We start from the raw sequence: 22,652 nt of genomic DNA on the forward strand, positions 1-22,652 counted from the left end.
CACTTTTGAGAATGGAATAAATTAAGACCCAGAATTTTTATAATATATGGATTAAAGGGCATTCACAAGAGGCTAACATCCTGACATTATAGAAAAGTAAGATTGTGTGTATGAAGCATTTTCTATATTTTACATAGGATGTTTCCTTGTATAATATTGAGGAATTGCCTGGTTTTCTATGTTTAGTATAAATCAAAATATAAATAAATCTCCCACTTCTATTTCACTGTGAACACTATAAATAGATGATCACAAAATAAACAGTTACAAAAATTAGTGATAGTGTTATACTCTAAGTATTTTTTTCAGGTTCTTTAATTTATTTTTGTATTAGCTGATATTGCCTTATCTAAACTCATTAGGTTGACATTGGATCTTGTTTCCAAAATTAGCCAAGGTTTGTCTCATCACTCCCATTCTCTCAAAGGAGCAGGAAATTTCTATTATTATTGATTTTGGTTACGAGTGGACTGCTTCCTCGTGTAACTTCTCTTTGGAAAGTTTGAAGTAATCAAGATAACTGTCTCCCCTCTCAAAGAGAAAATCAGGTCAGCAGAAAATATTTCTCCTGGCAGCTCCTCCTTCCGTTTGATGTTTCCTTTCTCAGGCCTCTGGGTGTGGGTCAAAAACAAAGTTACTCTGCCTGTTAACCTCTATTGAGAAGTGGCCATGGAAGTCAAATTGCAAGACTAATGTTTTCTTGCAGACCCACCTTAGAAATGGGGTCTAAGATGCTCTTCCATATTAGGACATTCAGAAGAAAGAAAGTGATCTTCCCTCCTCTCACCAAAGTGTCTTTACTGTTTGCATTTTTTATAAAAATACCACATGCTCAGTGTAATGTAAAGTTGAATTACAGCACCCATAATTATGGGTGTATTATTCAAAAAGTGTGTACGTGCATTATCAATGTAAACAGGATGTATCTGGCATACTATTCTATGAATTGCTTTTTTTTTTCATTGCCTATTTCGTAGGCTCTTTGCTATGTCAGTGTCATTGGAGCTGTCAGCAACTTTTCTTTTCAATGACTCTATCATCTGGATGAATCAGAACTGACTTACAGAGTCCCCTCTTAATGGGCACTGTGTCACTTGCCATTTTCTGGTATTACATATGATGTTTTTTTATCACGGTAAATACGATAACCACCAGCCACATGTGGCATTTTAACTTAATATAATTAAATCATGTTTAAAATTCATTTCTCAGTCATACTTGCTGCATTTTCAGTCCTCTGGAGCATTATGTGACTAGCGCAGTGGTAGAACTTTTCCATGAGTGCATGAAGTACTTAGGACAATGCTGTTTAACATCACAACTGCTTTCTGTTCATTCATTCATCCATTCTTCCTCATCCATTCAGCATGTAATTGTTAAGAACCTCCTGTGTGCTAGGCGCTGTGGTAGATAGTTGAATATCTCACTCATAAAATAGACCTTGGCCTCCCGGTGGCGCAGCGGGTTGAGTACAGCGCTGTGAAGCTGTCAGCAGCCTCTGCAGCATGGGTTCAATTCCCGTCCGCCTAGGGAGATTCCCGCATGGCGCGCAGACCTCTCCTGCCTCACCCGCAGCTCCCCTCAGCAGTGTCTTCGGTCCATCTGCCTGTTCTGCTCCCCGCTCTGTCTCTGGTGAATCCTCTCACCCACCCGCGCCTCTGGCTTGTACCCCAGCTATTGTATAAATAAAAAATAAATCTTAATAAATAAATAAATAAGAATAATTTACAAAGATAAAATAAAATAGACACCTTTTCTCATAATGTTTCTCCAACAGGTTCTCTTTTCCCTCTCCATGATATTTTCTTTCTTTTGGAAAATATGAAGCTCTAAACCATTGGTTTAAGAATATTTAACTACTATCTATTGTCACATTAAGTGTCTCTTTATGTTAAACCCTCACCTTTCTAAACTTAATCATAGGACTTGAAGGACTTTATAGGACAAAAGCTAAGTACAAATAATTGTGTAGTTCCTGTTATTTGAGAAGAGGAAGCAAAATCATTTCTTGGAGGTGTGTGTTTATTCATGCTTTTATTTAACAAGTATTTTAAAAATACATCCTGTATCAGGAGGTGTACTTCCAAAACAAATTTCTCACATGGGCCTTTAATAGGGAATTCTGATAAATAGAATAGATAATACTATTTACAGCAAATTTAGAAATGATCGTGTGTTGTTTTTTCCTTCTATTTTAGGACAAGTTAAGGTGTTCAGAGCTCTGTATACATTTGAACCCAGAACTGTAAGTATTCAGTTTTAACTTTAAATTGATATAGAATGTAAAGCAATTTCTCTGAGATACTTCTGGCCTGTGTGGTCTGCCTTTCCTTTGGTGGATGTAAATAATTTACAGGAATGGATGTGCTCTCTTTTTTTTTTTTTTTACTGCACAGAGGTATGAAAGCTAAGCTACTTGATGACCTCTCTCCTCCCTCTCTCAAGGTCCTAGTCCATCTGATGCTGATTCTCTCCCCCCACTTTAAGATCGCCAGGTGATCTACACATAAAGCATGTGACTCTTAGCCATCCCCCTCTGAATCTCATACTAATCATCCCCAATTCTTCCCTTAACCCTCTACATCAAGCTACACTATGATACTAGCTGCTAAGAGCACTTTTCTATGTCTCTGCTGTATGTATTTTCCATTGTTATACTCTTTGTATACACCCGTAAGTCCAGCTGTCCATCCATATGTTAGCACCAATTATGTGCAGCCATCAGTTCAGACCTTGGGGATGGTGGGGTGACAACAGAAATGACAATCTCATGGAACTTGAATTCCAGGAAGGAGGGACACACAAAGGAATGTGACTGTCATAGCTTGATAAGTGTTATGAAGAAAATTAAGGAGGGTAAGAGGCAAATAGGCGAATGGGGAAAAAAGTGTTAGGGTATTTAGGAATAGCCATTCCATTAAGGTAGCATTTGAGCAAAGACATGAATGAAGTATAGGAGCAGAGGAAGCAGCAAGGAGCATCCTTGGTAGATTCTAGAAACAGCAGGGAGGACAGTGGGGGCTGGAAAAGTCATGGATGGATGAGGAGGGGGAGGTTAAGTGAAAGGTTAAGTTAGAGGTCATATAGGGCATGGTGGTTTTTTTTGTTTGTTTGTCTTAATCCAAAAGGACAGGTTTATTACATAAAAAAAGCAAAGAGGAAAAGGATGCTTGCAGACACTGTCCCGAAAGGGACAGGTTTGTTAAAAGAGGCACCTGCATAGACACAGGTGGGCTTGAGTGCTGCCTCATTTGGATTTTGTTCAGGTTGAGATGGGAAGCAGTTGGAGGGTTTTGAGTATGAAAGTGTTTTTTAGACAGTTAAATTTTAGAAGAATCACTCTACTGGAGGCATGGAATACTGACTAGGAGCAAAACAATGGAAGCAGGGGGTCTAGATAGTTAAGAGGCAGAGGAGAAAAAAAAAAAAAAACCAAGAAGGGAAACCTGCTCTCTTTCACTTTTCTCTCTTCCACACTAGAGACTAGATCCTTTCTACTGTGGGCAACCAGCTAGCTACTAGCTTCATCTATGGGTTTGCCTTGGACCCTGTGTCACCAGAGTAGGCACCTCAGAAGAGGTGGCACTGAGCATTGATTCACTGCCATCTGTCCTGGCCTGCCTTCAAATCCCAGATCTGATGTATACTCACTGTACAAAATTTACTTAACCTCACATTCAACCTCTTAAATGGCACACAGCAAATTTATTAAGGAAAAAGATGTTTGTATAGACACAGACAAACAGACTGTATTTTAAAGGATTATTAGGAATAAGAGAAAGTTGGGGGAAAAAATAGGTACCTGCAGACAGTGCGAAGTCTTGAAGGACAAGATCTTCATTCTGAAAGAGTCAGATTTAAGAAAGAGACATCTGCATAGGCACAGGTGGGCAGTCTTGGGGCAAGAGCTGCATTTTATCTAAGCTAGGGGTGTTCTTGTATAGTGTTCTTTGGGGGACTTCATTCCTTTGTGAAATTTTATCCCTTTGGGGTCTGATTGGGTTGGTCTTCTATAACCCTACCTCAGATTCCTGGACAGTCCCATAGCCGGTTTAACAAGTTAATCAACCCTACTCCTACCTTTGGTTCCTGTTCTTGTGAGACCTTTTGTCTAAATTTTTCTATTCTCAGTTTCCATCATCAGCAGTTTGTTTTCTTCAGATGCCCCTCTTCTTGACTTGTAGATGGCCATCTTTTTCCCCTGTGTCCACACACAGACTTTCCTCTGTACTTGTCTGTGTCCTAATCAACTGTTCTTGAAAGGACAAGTCAGACTGGATTAAGACCCAGACTATAACCTCATTTGAGCAATTATTTCTTAAAAAAACTTGTCTCTTAATACTGGCACATTCTGACATATTGAGGGTTAGAACTAAACTGCGTGAATTTTGGAGGAACACAAAAATATAAGGGAGTATGAGACCCAGAAATTATTGTTTTGTCACAAAGTCAAAGAGAGGGTTATCGTGTGACCCCGAGGCAGATAGGAGTGGGAGGTGGGGAGGGGGTTATCAATTGTCCTCCTGAACCAGTCAGTGAATGACCATTTTATGCTGCTTCCCTAACTCTAAAATGGAAGCTGCGTTTACTCAGCTTGAGATCTTTGGTGATGTCTCCTCCAGTATCTTGTTGATCATCACATTTGTCCTTTCTCACTGACCCTTCTTCCTCTTGTCCTTTGTTCCTCATGATTTTATGTCTTTCTGTTATTTGACACACATAACCTCTCCATCTATCTATTTTCTCCTGCCTGATTGATTTTCCTAAAATGTAGCTTTGAATCCATCACCTCATTCAATCCTTTACTTGACTAAGGACAGAGTCCTCTGTGGAAATGCTAAAATAGCATTTCCTATGTGCTGCAGGTATGTTGATTCCCAAAAGGCAAACAGCTACCCTCCTTCCCCTTCTGGGACCATGCCAGTCTGGATTTGCCATGTAGCAGAAACCATCTCTAAACCCTCTCTGATCTCAGGACATTGCCCCTGTAAAATACTTCTTCATCTACCTAGAGGTGGGATGTCTCTGCCCCATTGAGCTTCTCTGCTTGGCGTTTAGACCTGCCCACCAGCACAATGTTTAGGGGGTAGAAGAACATGGGCTCAGAGTTTACCCTTTGGCTTGAGGACCTGCTCTGTCTCTTTAATAGTGATATAACCTGGGAAATTAGGAAATTCCCTAACCTTCCTACCTTGGTATGCTCATCTGTAAAGTGAGATTAATAGTGACCTCATAAGGTTTTAGTGAGAATAAGTGAGATTTATGTATAAAGCTATTGTAACTCTCAAGGAATCATTGTTACTATTAAAAGCAATGCTTGGTGTATTCATAGATATTTAACAATTATTTTTGATTGGTTGGTGCACTGATTAATTTAGTCCCCATCTCCTTGAACCTTCCCCCCATCCTCATTCTGCTCCAAGATTGCTCTTTAAAATATCTTAGTTATTATCGAATGCACAGGAGAAAATAGTTATTTACTTTGTTAGGTGTTTTGAATAGTCTATGTTTAAAATGTTATTATATTTTAAAATATTCCTGGTCCAAGGATCCTAGGCTGCACTCAGTTCATGCTTTATGTACTGAGTGGTGCTTGCCCTGTTGCCCCACTTCACTCCCAAATGTTAAAGGGGAAGCATCTGACTGAGCAGGTGGTGTCTAGCCCCACTGGCCTTCCTGTTTCAAGTGCCCATGCTACATAGTTGTTCAGCACTTTGATGTTATCTTAGAACTAGACTAGTTGCATTCTGTTTCTGAGTGAGAATTTTTGTGGGACAGTATTGAAAGCTCAGTTTAGTCAAGAACTCAGTTTGACCTATAGCTCTTTTCTCTGGAGGGATAGGTATACCCAGGAACATGGCTGGCTGACCTGGTCTCCTTGAATTTAGGCTTGAGACAAGACAAGGTTAAAGGACTGAACTGAACTGTTTGGGACTCTTGTTGACATGTGTAGACCCCAGGGAGGCATTGGTCTAATTTTTAGCTAGTGCCCCACCTCAGGAGATGGGGACAGTGGTGTCTAACTCCAGTCTCACAGATCCTCTGAAAAGGTCAAAAACTGCCAGTTTGTGTTGTCTGGCTCTTCCTGCCAACTCATTTTTCATCTGTTCAGATTGAAGGCAAGTAGTCTGGACATTACTAAGCCTTGCTTGGTTCTTCTTTCTTGCCCAACCCACAATCAAATAAAATGTCATGTGGAGACCTGGCTGGACTGGATAGACCAGTATACAGATGTGCTGATGGGAACTAAATAGCATTTCCCATGTGCTGCAGGTATGTTGATTCCTAAAAGGTAACCAGTACGACACTGCTGTGTGACGTAATATTTACTCAGCTTCACTAGGTTTATAGGACCATGTGTAGAGGAAGGAACTGTAGGTTGCGATTCCAAAAATTGAGGTAGTCCCCCAATTGTCAATAACTATGTGTTTTATGGCAAATTTTTCAACCTCTCAGAGCCTGCTTGTGAAATGGAGATTATACATACCTATGACCCAGCCCTGCCTAATTGGTTGTTGTGAAGATCAAAGGTGGTCAAGTTTGCTTTCAGGCATAGGGTATTGGTCAGTGGTACTGCCCTGTGTGGGGCCGGAAACAACAGGTATTTCCACAGTCATCACCTTTTAAACGGTTTATAACACCACAATGACCAAAAATGGCTACACATCCTTCTGTATGAGAAAAATCACAGGTGGTGGTGAAGAGCAGGAACTTCAGAGCCCGATTGCCATCTTTCAAGTCTGGGGTCCATTATGTATCTTCCCTTTGGCCTTGGACAAATATCTCCTTTCTAATGTGTTGCTCAGGATAGAACCCACCTCATAGTGTTGCTGGTGAGGATTAAATTAGTTAATATTTCTAAATGTCTAGACCAGTACCTGGTACATAAAAAATGCTATAAAGTGTTAAATTTCTGTGCAGATTTTGATTTTTTTTCTTTTTTAATTTTTGGAGCTCCTTGTTGACATCTGAAAATTTCAAAAGAATATTATAGTTATTCTAAAATTTTTCATAAAATATATATTTGCATAATACAACAAAATTAATACCTTGGGAATTATATGTTACCAAGAATATGTGGAATGGAAATGAGAATATATGTTACCAAGTTTGTACTCACTGCTGTAATATCACAGTGGCCAATAATTTACCATCCTGATACCTTGTGGGTTTTCAAGGAGAGGAATGAAAGAACGTGGTTAAAAAACAAAGAGCCAGCTAGAAATATAGAAGTTCTTACTTGATTGTGTCACTGTTTTCCCATTTCTGTCCTATGACTATGATGCCAGGAATTTAAAAGTACATCCTCATTGAACAGTTTACATTAACTGTCCTGCTAGTGACTTCTTAATGGGAAGTGTGACTATTATAGGCAAAGTGTATTTAAAGTTTAAAATCATGAAATTACTTTGTTGTCGTATTGCAGCCAATAGTCTGAAGAATTTGGTAGGCCTCCTCCTTGGCTAGCTTAGGAAAAACTGCCCCTACTTTCTTTGGAAGAAGATATTTTACAGGTAGTAGCATTGTATATCAAGGAGCTATTGATTTAAAAGAAAATAAACTGCCCAGTCTTCTTTCTCAGGATAAAAAAATAGCAAGTCCTTTTTTACCTGAGTGAAATCGACCGTCTCTTCTTGTTGCCTCTGTTGAAAAACAAGTCTGACCTAATGCGTGACTTGTGGTGGACACCACTATTGAACAGTAGCCATTAATTTAAAAACGAAACAGCATGAGAACTATCAAAATGTCTGTACTTAGAGACATTTTCCAAATGGTGCACTTTACCAAACCACAAAGGACAGAGCTTCTTTAAAAACTTTTAAAGTTTTAACTGTTTTGGGCTTTATTGCCTTTATTCTTACTTAGGTAAAATTCATGTAACATCAAATTAACCCTTTTAAAGAGAACAATTCAGTGGCATTTAGTATACAATATTGTACAACCACTGCCTCTATCTAGTAGCAAAACATTTTCATCACTTCAGAAGAAAACCCTGTATCCATTAAATACTTGCTGTTCATTGGCCTGAGCTTTGTTCTTTTCTTTTTTTGAGAGAAAGGCTAATTTATATTGCGCCTTTTTTTTTTTATAGCTATTTGTTTGGTGCTTTTTCAAATGTGCTTTTTTTTTTTTTTTTTTAAGGGCAGGTGATTTTATTAAATGTGAGAACTTGAACAGATTTGACATTTGCAATTTCAAAAGGGGGCCAGAACTGTAGGGGGAGATGACTTTTTCACTCCAGTGAAAGCACTAGTGGAGGAGGATTCATCATAAGACATACATGAACAAGGTTAGCTCTCAGAAAATAAGATTGCCCCAGGATGGCTCTAAAAAAGGACAGATCTATTCAAAACTGCAGGAAACTCAAGTCACTCCAGAAATTAATGCCTTGGCCTTAATACATCCTACTTCATTCCCCTCTCCCAACTGTCATTGCCATCTGAAGGAGAGATAATCAAATGTTGTTAAGATTGCCCACAAAGGCCAGCCTTACTGTTGTGGGCATAGCCACTATGTTTAGCTGTGATGCTCTGGTGGTGACCACTGATCTCTGAGAGTGATCTGATTTGCAGCAGGAAAATACAGTCATGCATCAGTTATTGATGGGATGTGTTCTAAAGATGTGCATCATTAGGGGACTTTGTCATTGTGCAAACAGCTGAGTGTAATTGATAGCAGGCAGAATGAGAGGCACCCAGGGACCTTCAAATATTGCATGCTTTCAATAGGTTCTGCCATCTACCACATAAAGAAAAACATAGTGCATTATAATTAATGTGCAATAGAGAAAAGAGAAGAAAGGATAGTAGTTTCTCAACGAAACACCTGAAGTTACCCACCCTTTCCTAGGTAAATGCCCCACTTAACGCCCGAAAGCTTGCCACAAGTTTAAGGCACCTTTTGGCAGAGAACCATAGGAAAAGGGCAGAAGGGGCAAGGCAAGTCTGGAAGGAAAGAAGCCACTATCAAAGTACAAGCAAAGATAAAGTCTGCTGCCATTGTCAGTCTCCCCCTAGGTCTCTCACCCACATTTCTTCTAAATGTCTCCTTCCATATCCCCCAAGTCCATGGTGCAAGTCCAAGGCTGAGAAGCAAACGCAGCTTCTTCCTCACATGTCTCTGCTCCAAGTGTCTCCTCCAACTCTTCTCTCTCAAGTCCTTTTTATCTTTCCTTCTCCACTCAGTTCCACCTTTCTGATTGCACTGCTACATAATTATACAAATGTAATCATCTACCTCACACCTAGGTTTTAAGGTTATAGCCTATTGGTACCACATTGTATATGTGGCTCATTGACCAAAATGTCATTAAGCAATCATGCATGCCATGGCAATAGTGCATAGCAATAGTGTGTGAATGCACGAAAGGGAATAGTTTGTTTCCCTAATCATTTTCTGTATTCATCACATTCGTAGTGACATTGATCATAGATCATCAGACTATTTTAGAGAAAATTTTAGAGGTCTATATTTTTTTTTCTCCTAAGTGCCTCTTTTAAATAACATTTAAATGTCATTGAGTTTGTATAGGTTCAACTAATTTTGTGTAGCTTATGCTATGTGTAAGTCTTGTCTCTGTAAATTGTCATTTAAATTCAAATGCTTTAAGAAGTTGCCTTTTAAAGGAATTCAGCTGTTTCTTGGTATCATTAATTGTTATTTTCTTATTTCAATATTTGAATGCATAATGCACCTAAATATTTATATATTTTGGTAATTTTTAAAGCATTGTAGAGCTGTAGTAGTCTTCATTTATATTTTGGGGAAATATTTGTTATAATAAAGATCATCTTTAAAATTAAATAAATTACTACTACAATCATATGTATTACTCTAGTCTGCAATTGAGGGAGGAGTTAAACAAATGGAAAAGTGAATGGCTAAAACAATTTGTTTCACAAGCATAATTTTTATTTGTATAGAACAGTAAGTGCTCAGAAATATCAAAGGCTCTTTTTAAAAAGTATTTTCCAACCAAAATTATGAAAGTAATACATGCTCATGATAGAAAATTTGGAAAATTTTCTAATCATATTTCATATATTATTATGATCTTATCCTATGTGAAATTTTGTGTACTAAATTTTTCATTCACCATTACTACATAAACAGATCCCAATATCTGAAACTCACTCTCATTAGACATCATTTTATTTACTCATAAAGTCATGCTGGTAAGTATTATCTATTGAAGGGGAAAGGGTATTTAAGTACCTGACTTTTTTCAGAGTTCATAGGACATTTGGTTGGTATAGGCCAGAGCCCATATTGACTGTGTCATCAGCTAACCTCAGGGTCTCTGGACTGAGTTACTGCTTTTTATTTTCAATTCGTTAGCCTTATTAAGGTTGAGTTATGTTTTAACTATTCTCATATATGAAATGTTCATTCTCTCTGAATATGATGAGATAGGATAATGGTTTTCTCAAAATAATCAGATGAAAGATGTTGATATGAGAGTTTAAGGACTGAAGCCCAGTGATAAGCTTTGAGCTGTTTTTTCCTGGTTTTAATGAAAAACCATCCTTTTATGAAAGCACATAAATCACTTTTGGAATTTCTACAGGCAATTTTATTAATATTCTACTTTGGTATAAAAGTGTCTCGCTTTCATTATGGAAGAATATAAAGTATGGGGGTAATTCTTAATTGTTAAACATGTAATTCTTTGAAGTTCATCATGGGAAAGCTCAGCTTTCAATACATGTGTTAGTTTGTCAATGACGTTTCATTATTTAGCTTATGGGCAGGTTTAAGTATATAAAAGCTACATTATTAAGAATATTTTTAGGATTTGGAGTTTGTATACTTATCATAATCATTATTTTCTAATTCATGAAAAATCACAGGGAGTCAAACTTTAAACATTTTTTTTTTCTTTTAGCCTGATGAATTATACTTTGAGGAAGGTGATATTATCTACATTACTGACATGGTAAGCACAGCTAATATTTTGTAATACCACATATGAACTGAAGATGTTTAAGATGACTTTGAGAAATGGCTGATAGTACTTCCGGAGTAGCAAAGGAACAAGACAGTCACAAAACATCTTACTAGAAAACAAGGAAACAACCAAAGACTATTAATTAGGGGCACACTGGAAAGACACAGGAACTAAATTGACGTAGCTTCCACTAGCTAAAGATAGGATGACTTGAGCAATCAATTTAGGCAACAACTGGCAAGGGTTGAAACACAGTAGAAGTGTTTGAATCCTTGAATTCCTAATGATACTTTAAAACAAATGTCACTGGTCACCCTGAGAGAATTTGAGGGTAACAACTTTTATTCTGGCAACTGTTAGGGAAATGAATCAGCATTTGTCATGCACTTTCTTTATGAACTCCATCTCTAGGTAACCTAAGAGTGGAAGAGGAAAATTTTCTCTTTAAAGACATCTTCTAGTTTAAATGAAGAGAGAATGATAGAATTAGAATGGCACCATTTTGCAATGTCTGTGAAATAATGGATCCATTGCTTATCGGCGGCTGCTAACATTACAAATAGAGAGACCACTGGACATATGTGTCTCTGATGAAGAAATCAATACTACCTGTGAAATAGCCTTGCTGACAAAATTGAAACTGGTTCTAACTGAGCCTCTTGCACTGATGACCAATTTATAGGCAATATGGGAAATAGAGGAATGCTTTTAATAATAACACAGGGAGGCAACTGGCAAAATTCAGTGTGAAACTACTGAACAAAATGTGGTTTCTCAACAAGTATATTGTGAAAGGGCTAAAACAAATGGAGGGGGAACTTGCTAGACTAAAAGAGACTTGAGAGGCAAATCAGTTAGTCATATTACATGGCCCTTATTTAGATTCCAAATTATGGGCTAACTGGAAAATTTGAATATTAATTTAAATGTTCAATGATACTGAGGAATTATTGTCAAAAATTTGAAAGAAAGTCAACCTGTGATAATGGTGTTAGAATGATATCTTTGAAAAAATTCTATCTTTCCTAGATATGTGCTATTTATGGATGAAAACACATGATGTCTAGAACTTATTTCACTATAATCTGAGGAGAGTAAATGATTCATTACAATTGAAAACTGGGTAAATGTAGGTTCTTTATACTGGTATTCCTATTTTTGTATCAGTTTGAATTTTTTTATAGTAGAAAGTTACCTCAAAAATGAAGGTGACATTGAGGTCTTTAGAAAACTGAAAAAAAGGGGGAAAATCTTTAAACTATGAAAAATTAGATTCTGAAACAAAAAAGTCCTTTGAATAGTCTGAACTAAATGTAAATATTTTCTTCTCTTTCATATTATCTCTGATTTTTTGGTGTTTGAGGCTCTGTGATAAAGTATATTTGCTTTTATGGGCAGATGTGTGAAAAGTTGTAATTTAGTGATAAGGGGAGTGGGTTGACATTTGCAGTCACGGAGTGGGGAAGCTTTGTCATTCTAACCAGCGCTAGTGGACATTTCGTGGAGTAGGTGCACACCATTAGCAAAATGGTTTTGAAAGTGATTAAATGTAAACTGGATTTGGCACCACTGAATTGAAGTCTTCTTTCATCAGACTGATACCAATTGGTGGAAAGGCACCTCCAAAGGCAGGACTGGACTAATCCCAAGCAACTATGGTAAGCGTGGCCTGGCGGCCTTACTTCTGTCTGTCCTTCCTACACTTGTAGTTGTCTGATTCTTGAGGCTTTTCAGCTTGCTGTTGTGGTTGAAAAATCAGTGGAAGTTGTTTCCATTCTAGGGCATTTTCTGCCCCTAGTCCTACCATTGATAAGATAGTTATGGACACCAGAGGTACTTGAACTTGACTCTTTGGAATAAGAAAATGCATATTACCATTCTTGAAAGAACCCCAGGATTCCAAGGAAGCACTTAGGGTTTTACTTCATTCAATGTTTAGAGCATTTTTTTTTTTCTTTTAGCTAAATCTCATGGATGATTTCTTGGCCTAGCTCTTTCTTTTGTGATGAAGTACCCCTGTCTTGTTAATTCATGTTTGGAGCAGTGATGTTCATTAAATATTTATGTGGGCATTTTGGAGAGCTTAAACAGGAATATGTGGCCGCTGCCATGAAGCCACCTCTAGTTAGAAAAGGGAGAAAAAAGAGTAAAGTAAGAAGAGTACAGAACTGGTAAACAAGGGACCTGCATTTTAATCTGTTTTCTTCCACTTTCTAATAGCAAGGCACCTTAATAATAGCACTTAACTGCTACCTGTGGGACTCAGTTTCCCTGTCTGTGTAGTGAGAGGGCTTCCTTACAGTTTAGCATGAGATAAATCATTAGAGCAATAGTTTATAGCTGGCATCACACACCAGTTCCAAGCACTGGAAGGGGAAAATTCACTGTAAAGTTCTTAGGGGAGGGGAAGTGAGGGTTGGGTAAGGATCAAGGGCTGAGACTTGGGTCCAGCACTAAAGTCCTGCTTGGCTTGGTCTATGAGTAATACCGTTCTGGGTTTAAAGGTTTTAAAACATCTCTACACTCCTCTAAACTTTGAAACCCCAAATACCTGTTTACCATTTACTCCAGTTCGAGGTTGTCATGGACCCTGAGGGTGTAAAATATTCGTTATTTTGGATTCCTAATAGCCAAGGAAGTATCCAGTTAAAGCCCTTTATGGTGTGAGGAGGTGGGTCTAAAGTTGCACTGGAACAAAGTTGCACTTCATCTCTCCTACTGATTCTAGAATAGTGAACATAGCTTCCCTCCAGGCAGGTAAGTGAGCTTACTACCTTTTCTGAACACAGGAAGCAAATTATTTACCCTTCATTCTGCTCCACACATGCTCACAGACAGGGAAACAATTATTTTCTGCCATTCAAAAGGGTGTTTGAACAGAATGTGAATAAGAACATCGAATGTTTTCTTTTGCATTTTTGTCACTAAGGTTGTGTTATTAAATACTTGAGTATATGGCGTGCAGGCCACGGATCTCTTTGTTTTTATTTATACCTCCAGTTAATTACTGTGTTTGTTTTTATTTCTACTTCCAGTTAATTACTGTTTTGTTAGCTATTGCTTAGCTTGGTTTCATCTAACACCAGCTTATTTTAAAACAGGAAACTTCAGTTTGATTTTCTGCTATTTTTTATCCACATTAAGGGAAACTATTTACAAAGAATCTAGTACTTGGGAAGCGAGGCAACTGTGATGAGTGAGAGGATTTAGTGAATCATCTCAAACACTCAACACTGGGTTCACACTTTTCTTTTCAATTTAGTGGCTGAGCAGGCAGAATCCATCGACAACCCTTTGCATGAAGCTGCAAAAAGAGGTAGGTGTAATTTTTTTTTTTTTTTGGTTGAGAGACACAGTACTGTAAAACACAGATTTTAATTATATAGTTGGATGAGTTTTGACAAGTATGGACACCTATCTGCAAGATCTAGAAATTTCTTTCATCTAAAAATAAATAAATAAAAATAATCTGGTACTTCTCCCCTCCCACCCCCCCAAGAAAGAAATTTCCCTTCCCAGTTAAATCCTTTCCTCCTTTGGAGGCAATCTCTCTTCTGTTTTCTGTTCTCCTAATGAGAAAAGCGTGATTTTAATTAAAAATTTTTAGTCAGGCAACTCTCCTGCCTGGCTGTGACTATGTGGGTGCCTCTCTTTTTTCTTTCTCCCTTTCTTAATAAACCTGTCCTTTCAAAATGTTAACAACAGTACTTTACCTAGCATCATGCTCAGTGGCAAGTGGAAAGTCATGGTCTGTGACTTCCAGAGCTCAAAGTCTGCTGCCTTTGAGAGATAAGTGTGGTTGATCATTTTTTTTTTTTTTAAGATTTACTTTATTTATGCATCCAAGAACCTGGGTATGGGGTATAGGCCAGAGGTGTGCGTGTGTGAGTGTGTGTGTGTGTGTGTGTGTGGAGGGTGGGGGTGTTAGAGAATTCACCAGAGACAGAGTGGGGAGCAGAACAGGCAAATCTACTGAAATACATTGCTGAGGGGAGCAGCTGGCCAGACAGCAGAGGTCTGCTGTACTGTGTGGGTTGGCTCTCTGGCCAAGGATCAAATTTGTGAACTCCTGGTGCAGTGGCTGCAATAGCTTCTTTGTGCTGAGACTTAACCTTGCGCCACCAGGGAGGCCCAAGTGTGGTTGATCATTATCACTGTGATAAGTACATTTGTTGAAGTGAGTTTCAGTTAAGCAGGCTTTAGAGGCCAGAACGAGTAACTGGAGAGCAGAAGGGCAGGGGCTTCTTGGGCACTTAATTGCTACCTTTGGGACTCAATTTCCCCATCTGCATAGTGAAGGGTTTTCTTGAAATCATTTCTAAGGTTCCTTTCAGTTTTAGTAGATGATTCATTAGACCAATAGTCTGTAGCTGACATCAGACACCAGTTCCAAGCACTGGATTAGTTGTATGACTATCATTATATATTAAGTATATATTAGTTGTATGAATGTTAAGTATCATTGCAGATATAAAATATTTCTATAATAGATGTCATGTGAAAATGAAAAATCCATGTAGGAGAGTGTTGGTATGGTTTAAATGTGTGTGGTGAGGATGGGCTGGTGTAGGAAGGAAGCAACAGGGGCCAGGGGTGTATGACTGAGGACCTTACCCCCAGAGCTTTATTCTGTGCATTGGTTCTCAACTGCCTGTAATTCCTCTCTCTAAATCTTAGGATATTTGACAGTATCTGGAAATATTTGGACTATCATGATTGGGAGGTTGCTACTGGTACCTTTTGGATAATTTGGGGACATTGCTAAACATCCTGTAGTGTATGGTTGGCCCCCACAACAAAATCTTCTCTAATTATAGACATTAGGGCCCATTGAGAAACCCTGCCATAGAAAAATGAGGGGTTTTTGTAGGGCCTCATTGAGCTTTCTTTCATTCAATTTTAAACCTTTTTGAAATTGGAATGTGCAAAAGAAAATTATTGGCTTGGGATTGTGCACAAGCAAAACTACTAAATTGACATTGAAAATTCTTTTAAGTTAGATACTTATAGCATTAGCCAGAAGATTTTAAATTAATAGTTTCACTTCAGCATATAAAAGTACAACCTTTGAATAGGTTATTTAGTCTTTCTATTCTTGTAAGTACTGAAAATGCATTTTTAATATGAGTAGTGTTTGCTTGTTGTTAGGTTTGATTGTTTTCCCCCCAAATTTCAGAATTTCACAAAGGATAAACATTTTTTACAACATAAAAATACCTTATGTAGCTCTTTCCATTAACCTACCATTAAAAATTGATGTTAATGCTTTCCATTAATAAATTGAAGGTCAAAATATACCGCAATGAATGTATTGTTGGGCAAGTCTTAATTTCAGGCTTGCTAATTAATCCATTGCAAATGGAAATTTATCCGGGATGAAATTCATTTAAAAGCAAAAATCAAAAATAAAAACGCTTTTCTTGTGTTTTTATAAATGTAAACTTTTTTTTCAGGCAACTTAAGCTGGTTGAGAGAGTGTTTGGACAACCGAGTTGGCGTTAATGGTTTAGACAAAGCTGGAAGCACTGCCTTATACTGGGCTTGTCACGGGGGTCACAAAGGTAATACATTTTCTTATAAATGTCTATGCTGCTGAAAAAATGTGCTTCGCCTAGGGCAGCCAGAGTTACAACAAAGATGAAAAAAAATGTGCTTATTCTTTTCAAATCCTTTAGAACATCAGCCAAAAAGCCTTGTTCCTGGAAGCTCTATAAAACAGTGGGTAGAATGTGGTCAGCTGACTGCATGGGATCTCTATTACTTGAAAGAGTAGAAACTTCCTTCTTCTCTCAGGCATGGAAAGGCTACAGGAAAACAACAGTAAAATAAAAGCAGGCCCCACTATCTGATCTTTAGAGAAAAATGAGGCAGAATTGACTCTGCTAGCTTAGCCATGTCTTAAGGTATGCTTTTATGATTTATACTTTAAGTTTAATGCAAACTATTGGATTCCCAAAAGAAGTTTATCTTATTTTAACTAAAGAACACATATTTTGTGGTATGAATATTATCATTGCAGATATAAAATATTCTTTAGTCTCCTATTTACATGAATTCTGAAAAATTTGTTATGAGAATCATTTGTTTTAAAATACCAGTCATGTCAGACTTTTACTTTTCATTCTTTAAAAATATCTTCTCGATTTGAATTTCAGATATAGTGGAAATGCTATTTACTCAACCAAACATTGAACTGAACCAACAGGTGAGCTTGCTTGCTAAAAATTATGTATCACACCTGCCTTGTTCTCTGTGCCACTCATGGGCATGTTAGTTTTCAATCAAAATACTACAATCATGTAATTTAAAAATGATTGTTTTAAAATTCATATTATATAATGTCCCAGATGCCTACTGTACTCCTCCTTGTATATATTTTTTGTCTTTCAAGCTCTTTCTTCTTACCTTCAAGTTATTAAGGAATATGTTTATGGAGCTGTCTCATAATTCATCTTTGTATGTATTTGGCAGCCTGTCTTGCAGGTGAAGGTTTAAGTTTGTCAACTGCCCCAGTTCTCATCTTCCAGCACCCAACATTGCCTCCTCTGGTCTTCATAGTTTTTGGTGATATTATTGTGTAAAGCTTACAGTTATTATGGCTATTTAAATATTGTTCTCTGCTTGTATGACAGTTCTATGTCTATATCTATTGACTTATTTAGCGGTATTTTGGGTTTTATTTTTGTTATTTTTTTTAAGATTTATTTTATTATGCATACAAGAACTGGGGTACAGGCCAGAGGTGTGGGGTGGGGGTGAGAGGATTCACCAGAGACAGAGTGGGGAACAGAACAGGCAGACTGACTGAAATACACTGCTGAGGGGAGCAGCAGACAAGACAGGAGAGGTCTGCTGTGCCATGTGGGTAGCTCCCTGGTCCGGGATCGAACTTGTGCTGTAGTGGCTGCATATAGCTTCATAGGTTGCGTCTTAATCCCTTGTGCCACTAGGGAGGCCCCGGTTTTGTTTTTGTATCTCACAAAGACATCTATACTGTTCATATACTTTCCCAAAATGTCTAAGATAATTAGTCACTTTCTTTTTTTCTCCCTGGCATTTTACTCCCTGAAGCACTGCCCTCCTCATTCTCTAATCTGAGCAACTTGATCTCTGTTTTCTTATTACTCCTCTTCTGTATAATTGTGTCTTCACTTTCCTGGATCTCCTTTGTTGAAGAATATCTTTAAGTAGATTCCTAAGAAGGGGGATTCCGGCTGAGAGAGTCCTAGTTTGAAAATAATTCCCCTGAGAATTTTGCAGTCATGGCTCCTTGGTATGCTGGTTCCCAGGGTGGTTTTGAGAGGTGTGATGTCATTTAGATTCCATTTTTTCACATTTGATCTGCTTTTTCTCTTCCTTAGAGTCTTTATCCTCACTGTTCTAACATTTTCCAGTTATATCCTTTTATGTAGCCCCTTTATAATAATCATGGTGAACTCTTGGCTTTGAAAAAAATAAATTATTTCTTTTATCTATTTTCTTTGTCCTGGTTCTGAACTGCCCATTAGTAGTTATAGTGAACCTCTTGGATTAACCTCTATTTTTTTTTAGTTTTTCCCAAGAGGTTTTCTAACCCTTATCTTTAAGTTTTGTTTCGGTTACCTTTTGAATTTCCCAGAATTCTGTATTAGTAATTTTTCCTGAGAGGTTTTTCACCCTTCAAGTTTTGTTTCGGTTACCTTTTGAATTTCCCAGAACTCTGTATTAGTTTTTGCTTCCTACCTAATAAATTATCACAAACTTAGCAGCTTAAACAATGTCCGTTTACCTTATATGTTCTCTAATTCAGAATTCTAGGCATGGCACAGCTGTGGTTATTCCTCAGGGTCTCACATACTAGAGTGAGGATATTCACTGGAGCTGGGTTCTCATTTGGAGCTAAGATCTTATCTGGTCTCATTCGGGTTTCTGGGAGAATTGAGTTTTTTACACCACAGTACTGAGGCCCTCAGATTTGAGAGACCACCTCTCTCCCTAGACAGTTCACACATGGCTGTTTACTTTCCCCTGTGAGGCCAGCAGATTATGTTTCTGATACCACACTCCTTTTAAAAAAGGAGCCACTTGATTAGGCCAGAAACACCCAGGATAATCTCCCTTTAGTTGAACTCAACATCAACTGAGTGGAAACCTAATTACAGGAGTGATATCCTATTATATTCACTGGTCTTATCCACACTGAAGGGGAGGGAATTATGCAGGGGGTGTGTCCCAGGAGATAGGGATCTTAGGGATCATTTTAGGATCATCTACCATAAGCTCATTTTTTTTACTGATTTTTTACTTATTTAAATAGCATCTCTATCTTATTTCATTATCTAATACCATTAATTCTGATACATGAATTATAGCATTTAAAAACACTTTCTCTTAATCACTGTGCCGTGTCTATTTTGCTTGTTTTGGTCTTTCCTCAGCTACTAGAGGCTTTCCTTAAATACTTCATATTTTTGTCTTCGTTTATGTCTAAGTGTGAGTGGAAGTGGAAGGCCTGTGTGGCTAGTTGGCTGGTGGGCTTCTCTGGAAGGCGAAGTGATGAGGTCCCACTTGGTTTATACCCAGATACCAGTTTAAGTGCCTCCTCCTTCCCCCACCTCTGTGGGGCTGCTCATCTTTACCTGCCTGGGCAAAGATGCTATACTCTACACTTTGAGGTAATTCAGGAGGGAAAGGCAGGTGGGAGAGGGGTCTTACCATTCACTTGTAGATTTTTCACTTACCCACTGCTTTTAGTTCCTGGCCTTACTGCTACCTTCTCTTGTACCAAGTTCCATTAACTTGAAAACTATCTGGCTATCTTGACAGGGTAATTCTACCATCTGTACTGGGTCACCTGGCAGTAAGGAGAGAAGAAGGCAATCTGGGGTTCTAATTACTCCTTATAAGCACTTTCACCAACTCACTTATGCTTATTCCTCTGCTTCATTCCTGTTCCAGAGTCTTCCAGCATCTTGAATTCCTAATCATGCTAGGTTTTTGTGGGGGGCAAATCTAGCTTCCCCCTATGTTTCTCACAGCAGCATCTGTATTTCCACATGTGTTCTGTCGAGTCAGTTTCTATTCCTACATACCATTTCATCTCCCAAAATTACTCTACTCTTATCTCTTGAGTCTCCTGCTCTCTTATTTTTCTTATTTTAGAATGCACGTTTTCATTCCACACTCTATTTTAAAAATGCTATTCTCTCTTTTTATCACCAAAGAACAAGTTGGGAGACACAGCCTTGCATGCTGCTGCCTGGAAGGGTTATGCAGATATTGTCCAGTTGCTTCTAGAAAAAGGTAAATGTGTGCTGATTTATCTGGCTTTTTTTTTTTTTAAAGATTTATTTATTTATACAAGCACTGGGTACAGTCAGAAGTGCAGGAGGGTGGGAGAATTCACCAGAGCCAGAGTGGGGAAGAGAACAGGCAGACTGACGAAATACACTGCAAGGGGAGCAGTGGGCGGCAGGAGAGGTCTGCGCGCCATGTGGGACTCTCACCAGCGGCCGAGGATTGAACCGGCGCTGCAGAAGCTGCGGGCAGCTTTGCAGCCCAGTGCTCAACCACTGCGCCACCAGGGGAGGCCCTATCTGACCTTTGTTTATTCTTAAAATTTGCCATATCCAATTGTAACTTTTGAAATAGTAAGAAGAATAATACCCTCTTTATTTTAAACTTGGAATTTTAACCTCTACTCTGTGTTCATATAATAAGATGGAATTATTGGGATTCAGTTATTTAAGTTTTCAGTTTAAATTAAAAACTTTAGTTACATTAAAAAAAGTGCTGGAAAGGCAACTGCCCCCTCTCCCATCCCTTATGCATGTTCTTGGGAAACTTGGTATCAAAGCATTCCTAGATGACCTGCTTCTAGGCCCAAGTTTCATAGGTAGCTGAACAGCTCCCTTGCTGCAATTTATTGAAAGTCAGCTCTTGACACAAGGGCTTATAAAAATTTTTAACTAAGAAAAGAAAACCTTGATAGGCTTCAAAATTTCATATATTATATAAAGTATTGTAAACCAAAATTACCTCAAAAAAATCATACATTACTTTTTATAAGAACTTATTGTACAATTCTTCAGGATTCAAGGGCCTTAGGAGGAAAGTGTGTGCTCAGATACAGAGAGGATCCTTGTTGAGAAAGCTGTATGGGTAAAATTTCTGAGGTCTCTGCTCTCATAGGGACATCTTGTTAGAAAAGAGAGAATGCTGTGACTGAAATGTCCTGCTTTGAGCTGAGCAGGGGCGAGAGATGCAGAATAGAAGAGGATGTCTGATTTCCTGTTTTTACACAAGTCAGAAGGGACAGCAGAATTATAGACTCACTATTTATGCATCCTTTTCCCCCCAAATATTACTTAAACCTTGCAGAGGGCTAGACAAAGGCTAAAATATAGGATGCTTGAGTCTCTAAGTCACAAACCAATGGTTGCACTGTCATTCGGAACCCTGGGAGCAATGTTGTTGGATATATAAGAGTAAGTGTTTTTAATTTAAAGTATATTGATGTAAATGCCAGGTCTAAAGATCAGCTGTGATGAGGATCACTATAGCACTCCTCAAAAATGATGCCAAGAGCTGTGCTGTCTGATGTGTCAACCATTGGCCACATGTACTACTGAGCTCTGAGGCTAGTATGAGTTGTGATATAATGTAATTGTAACATGCTCATTGAATTTCAAAGATTTGGTGACAAAACTAATTTTTACATTGTTTACATGATGGGGTGATAACCTTTAAAATATAATGGATTAAGTAAAATATATTATTGAGATGAATTTTACTCTTTGAAACTGTGACCGCCAGAAAATTCAAATCTATAGATATGGGTCACATTGTGTTTCTGCTGGGCAGCACTGATCGAGAGGGACTCAGGAAATTGTGTCTCTGCTCTAGCATTGCAGTCTCTGAACATTTTCTATCCTGAAAGAAATCATGTACTTGAGTTCCAAAGTATAATTTAATGTAAGATATGATTACTCAGAATTATTAACCTTCTGGATTTTTGACCTGTAGCACAATGAGAGAATTAGGTTTTCCATGTAACTGTAGCTGTGAATAGGTCTGAATCGGCTCAGGAGAAAGATGTTTTCATACATAATCGCCCTATTCCTAGTTCACATAATGTTTTTTATTTGACTCAATATTTTTGCACTTTTGAGTTTTAGCACTTTAATTTGTGTTTACTGAAAGAGGGTGTGGTTGCAAAGAAAATGGCACTTTCATACCCTGTGGCTTCTAGAAGATATAAATTGGTAAAAACCTTATTGTAAAGCAATTTGACACTAGCTGGCAGTATTAAAAATGTACCTTTCCTTACATTTCAGCATCGCTTGCAGGAAACCATCCTTCAGAAATCCATATAAACAAAGACCTTGTTTAGGGAGGTTCATGGCAGTAATGTTTGTAATAATGAAAATTAGGACAACTAAGTGCCTCTTCACAGAAAGGTGATTAACTTTGGAACATTCAAAAAAATGGAATACTTATGAACACTTAAATAGATTAAGTTGTAATTATGTACACATAGTGGGAATGAGTATCATTATATAATGTTAAGTTAAAAAAAATCAAATTACAGACCAATACATCTAATAGGATTTTGCGTGCCTATGTATTTTTAAATGCATTCATGCATATGAAGAAGAATGGTCACCTCTGTAGAAGTTAGAAAATAGGGGAAGGAAGGACATTTGTTGGGAGCAAATGGGACATA

General features: G+C 37.9%; 1 protein-coding gene across 1 annotated transcript in view; it reads left to right on the top strand.

Annotated features, from left to right (window-relative positions):
- Positions 1-22,652, top strand: part of OSTF1 (osteoclast stimulating factor 1) — a gene marked incomplete at both ends in the record, with an annotated part of 51,237 nt that overhangs the window by 22,794 nt on the left and 5,791 nt on the right. The window contains 7 exons of the mRNA XM_084238146.1: positions 2,199-2,245; positions 10,886-10,936; positions 12,543-12,606; positions 14,211-14,264; positions 16,402-16,509; positions 17,104-17,153; positions 20,152-20,230. Of these exons, the coding sequence (XP_084094272.1) occupies positions 2,199-2,245; positions 10,886-10,936; positions 12,543-12,606; positions 14,211-14,264; positions 16,402-16,509; positions 17,104-17,153; positions 20,152-20,230 (453 nt within the window). The remainder of the gene's footprint in view (positions 1-2,198; positions 2,246-10,885; positions 10,937-12,542; positions 12,607-14,210; positions 14,265-16,401; positions 16,510-17,103; positions 17,154-20,151; positions 20,231-22,652) is intronic.

This window comes from Talpa europaea (genome assembly GCF_964194135.1).
Source record: "Talpa europaea genome assembly, chromosome: 7".
In the NCBI taxonomy this organism is placed as follows: Eukaryota; Metazoa; Chordata; class Mammalia; order Eulipotyphla; family Talpidae; genus Talpa; species Talpa europaea.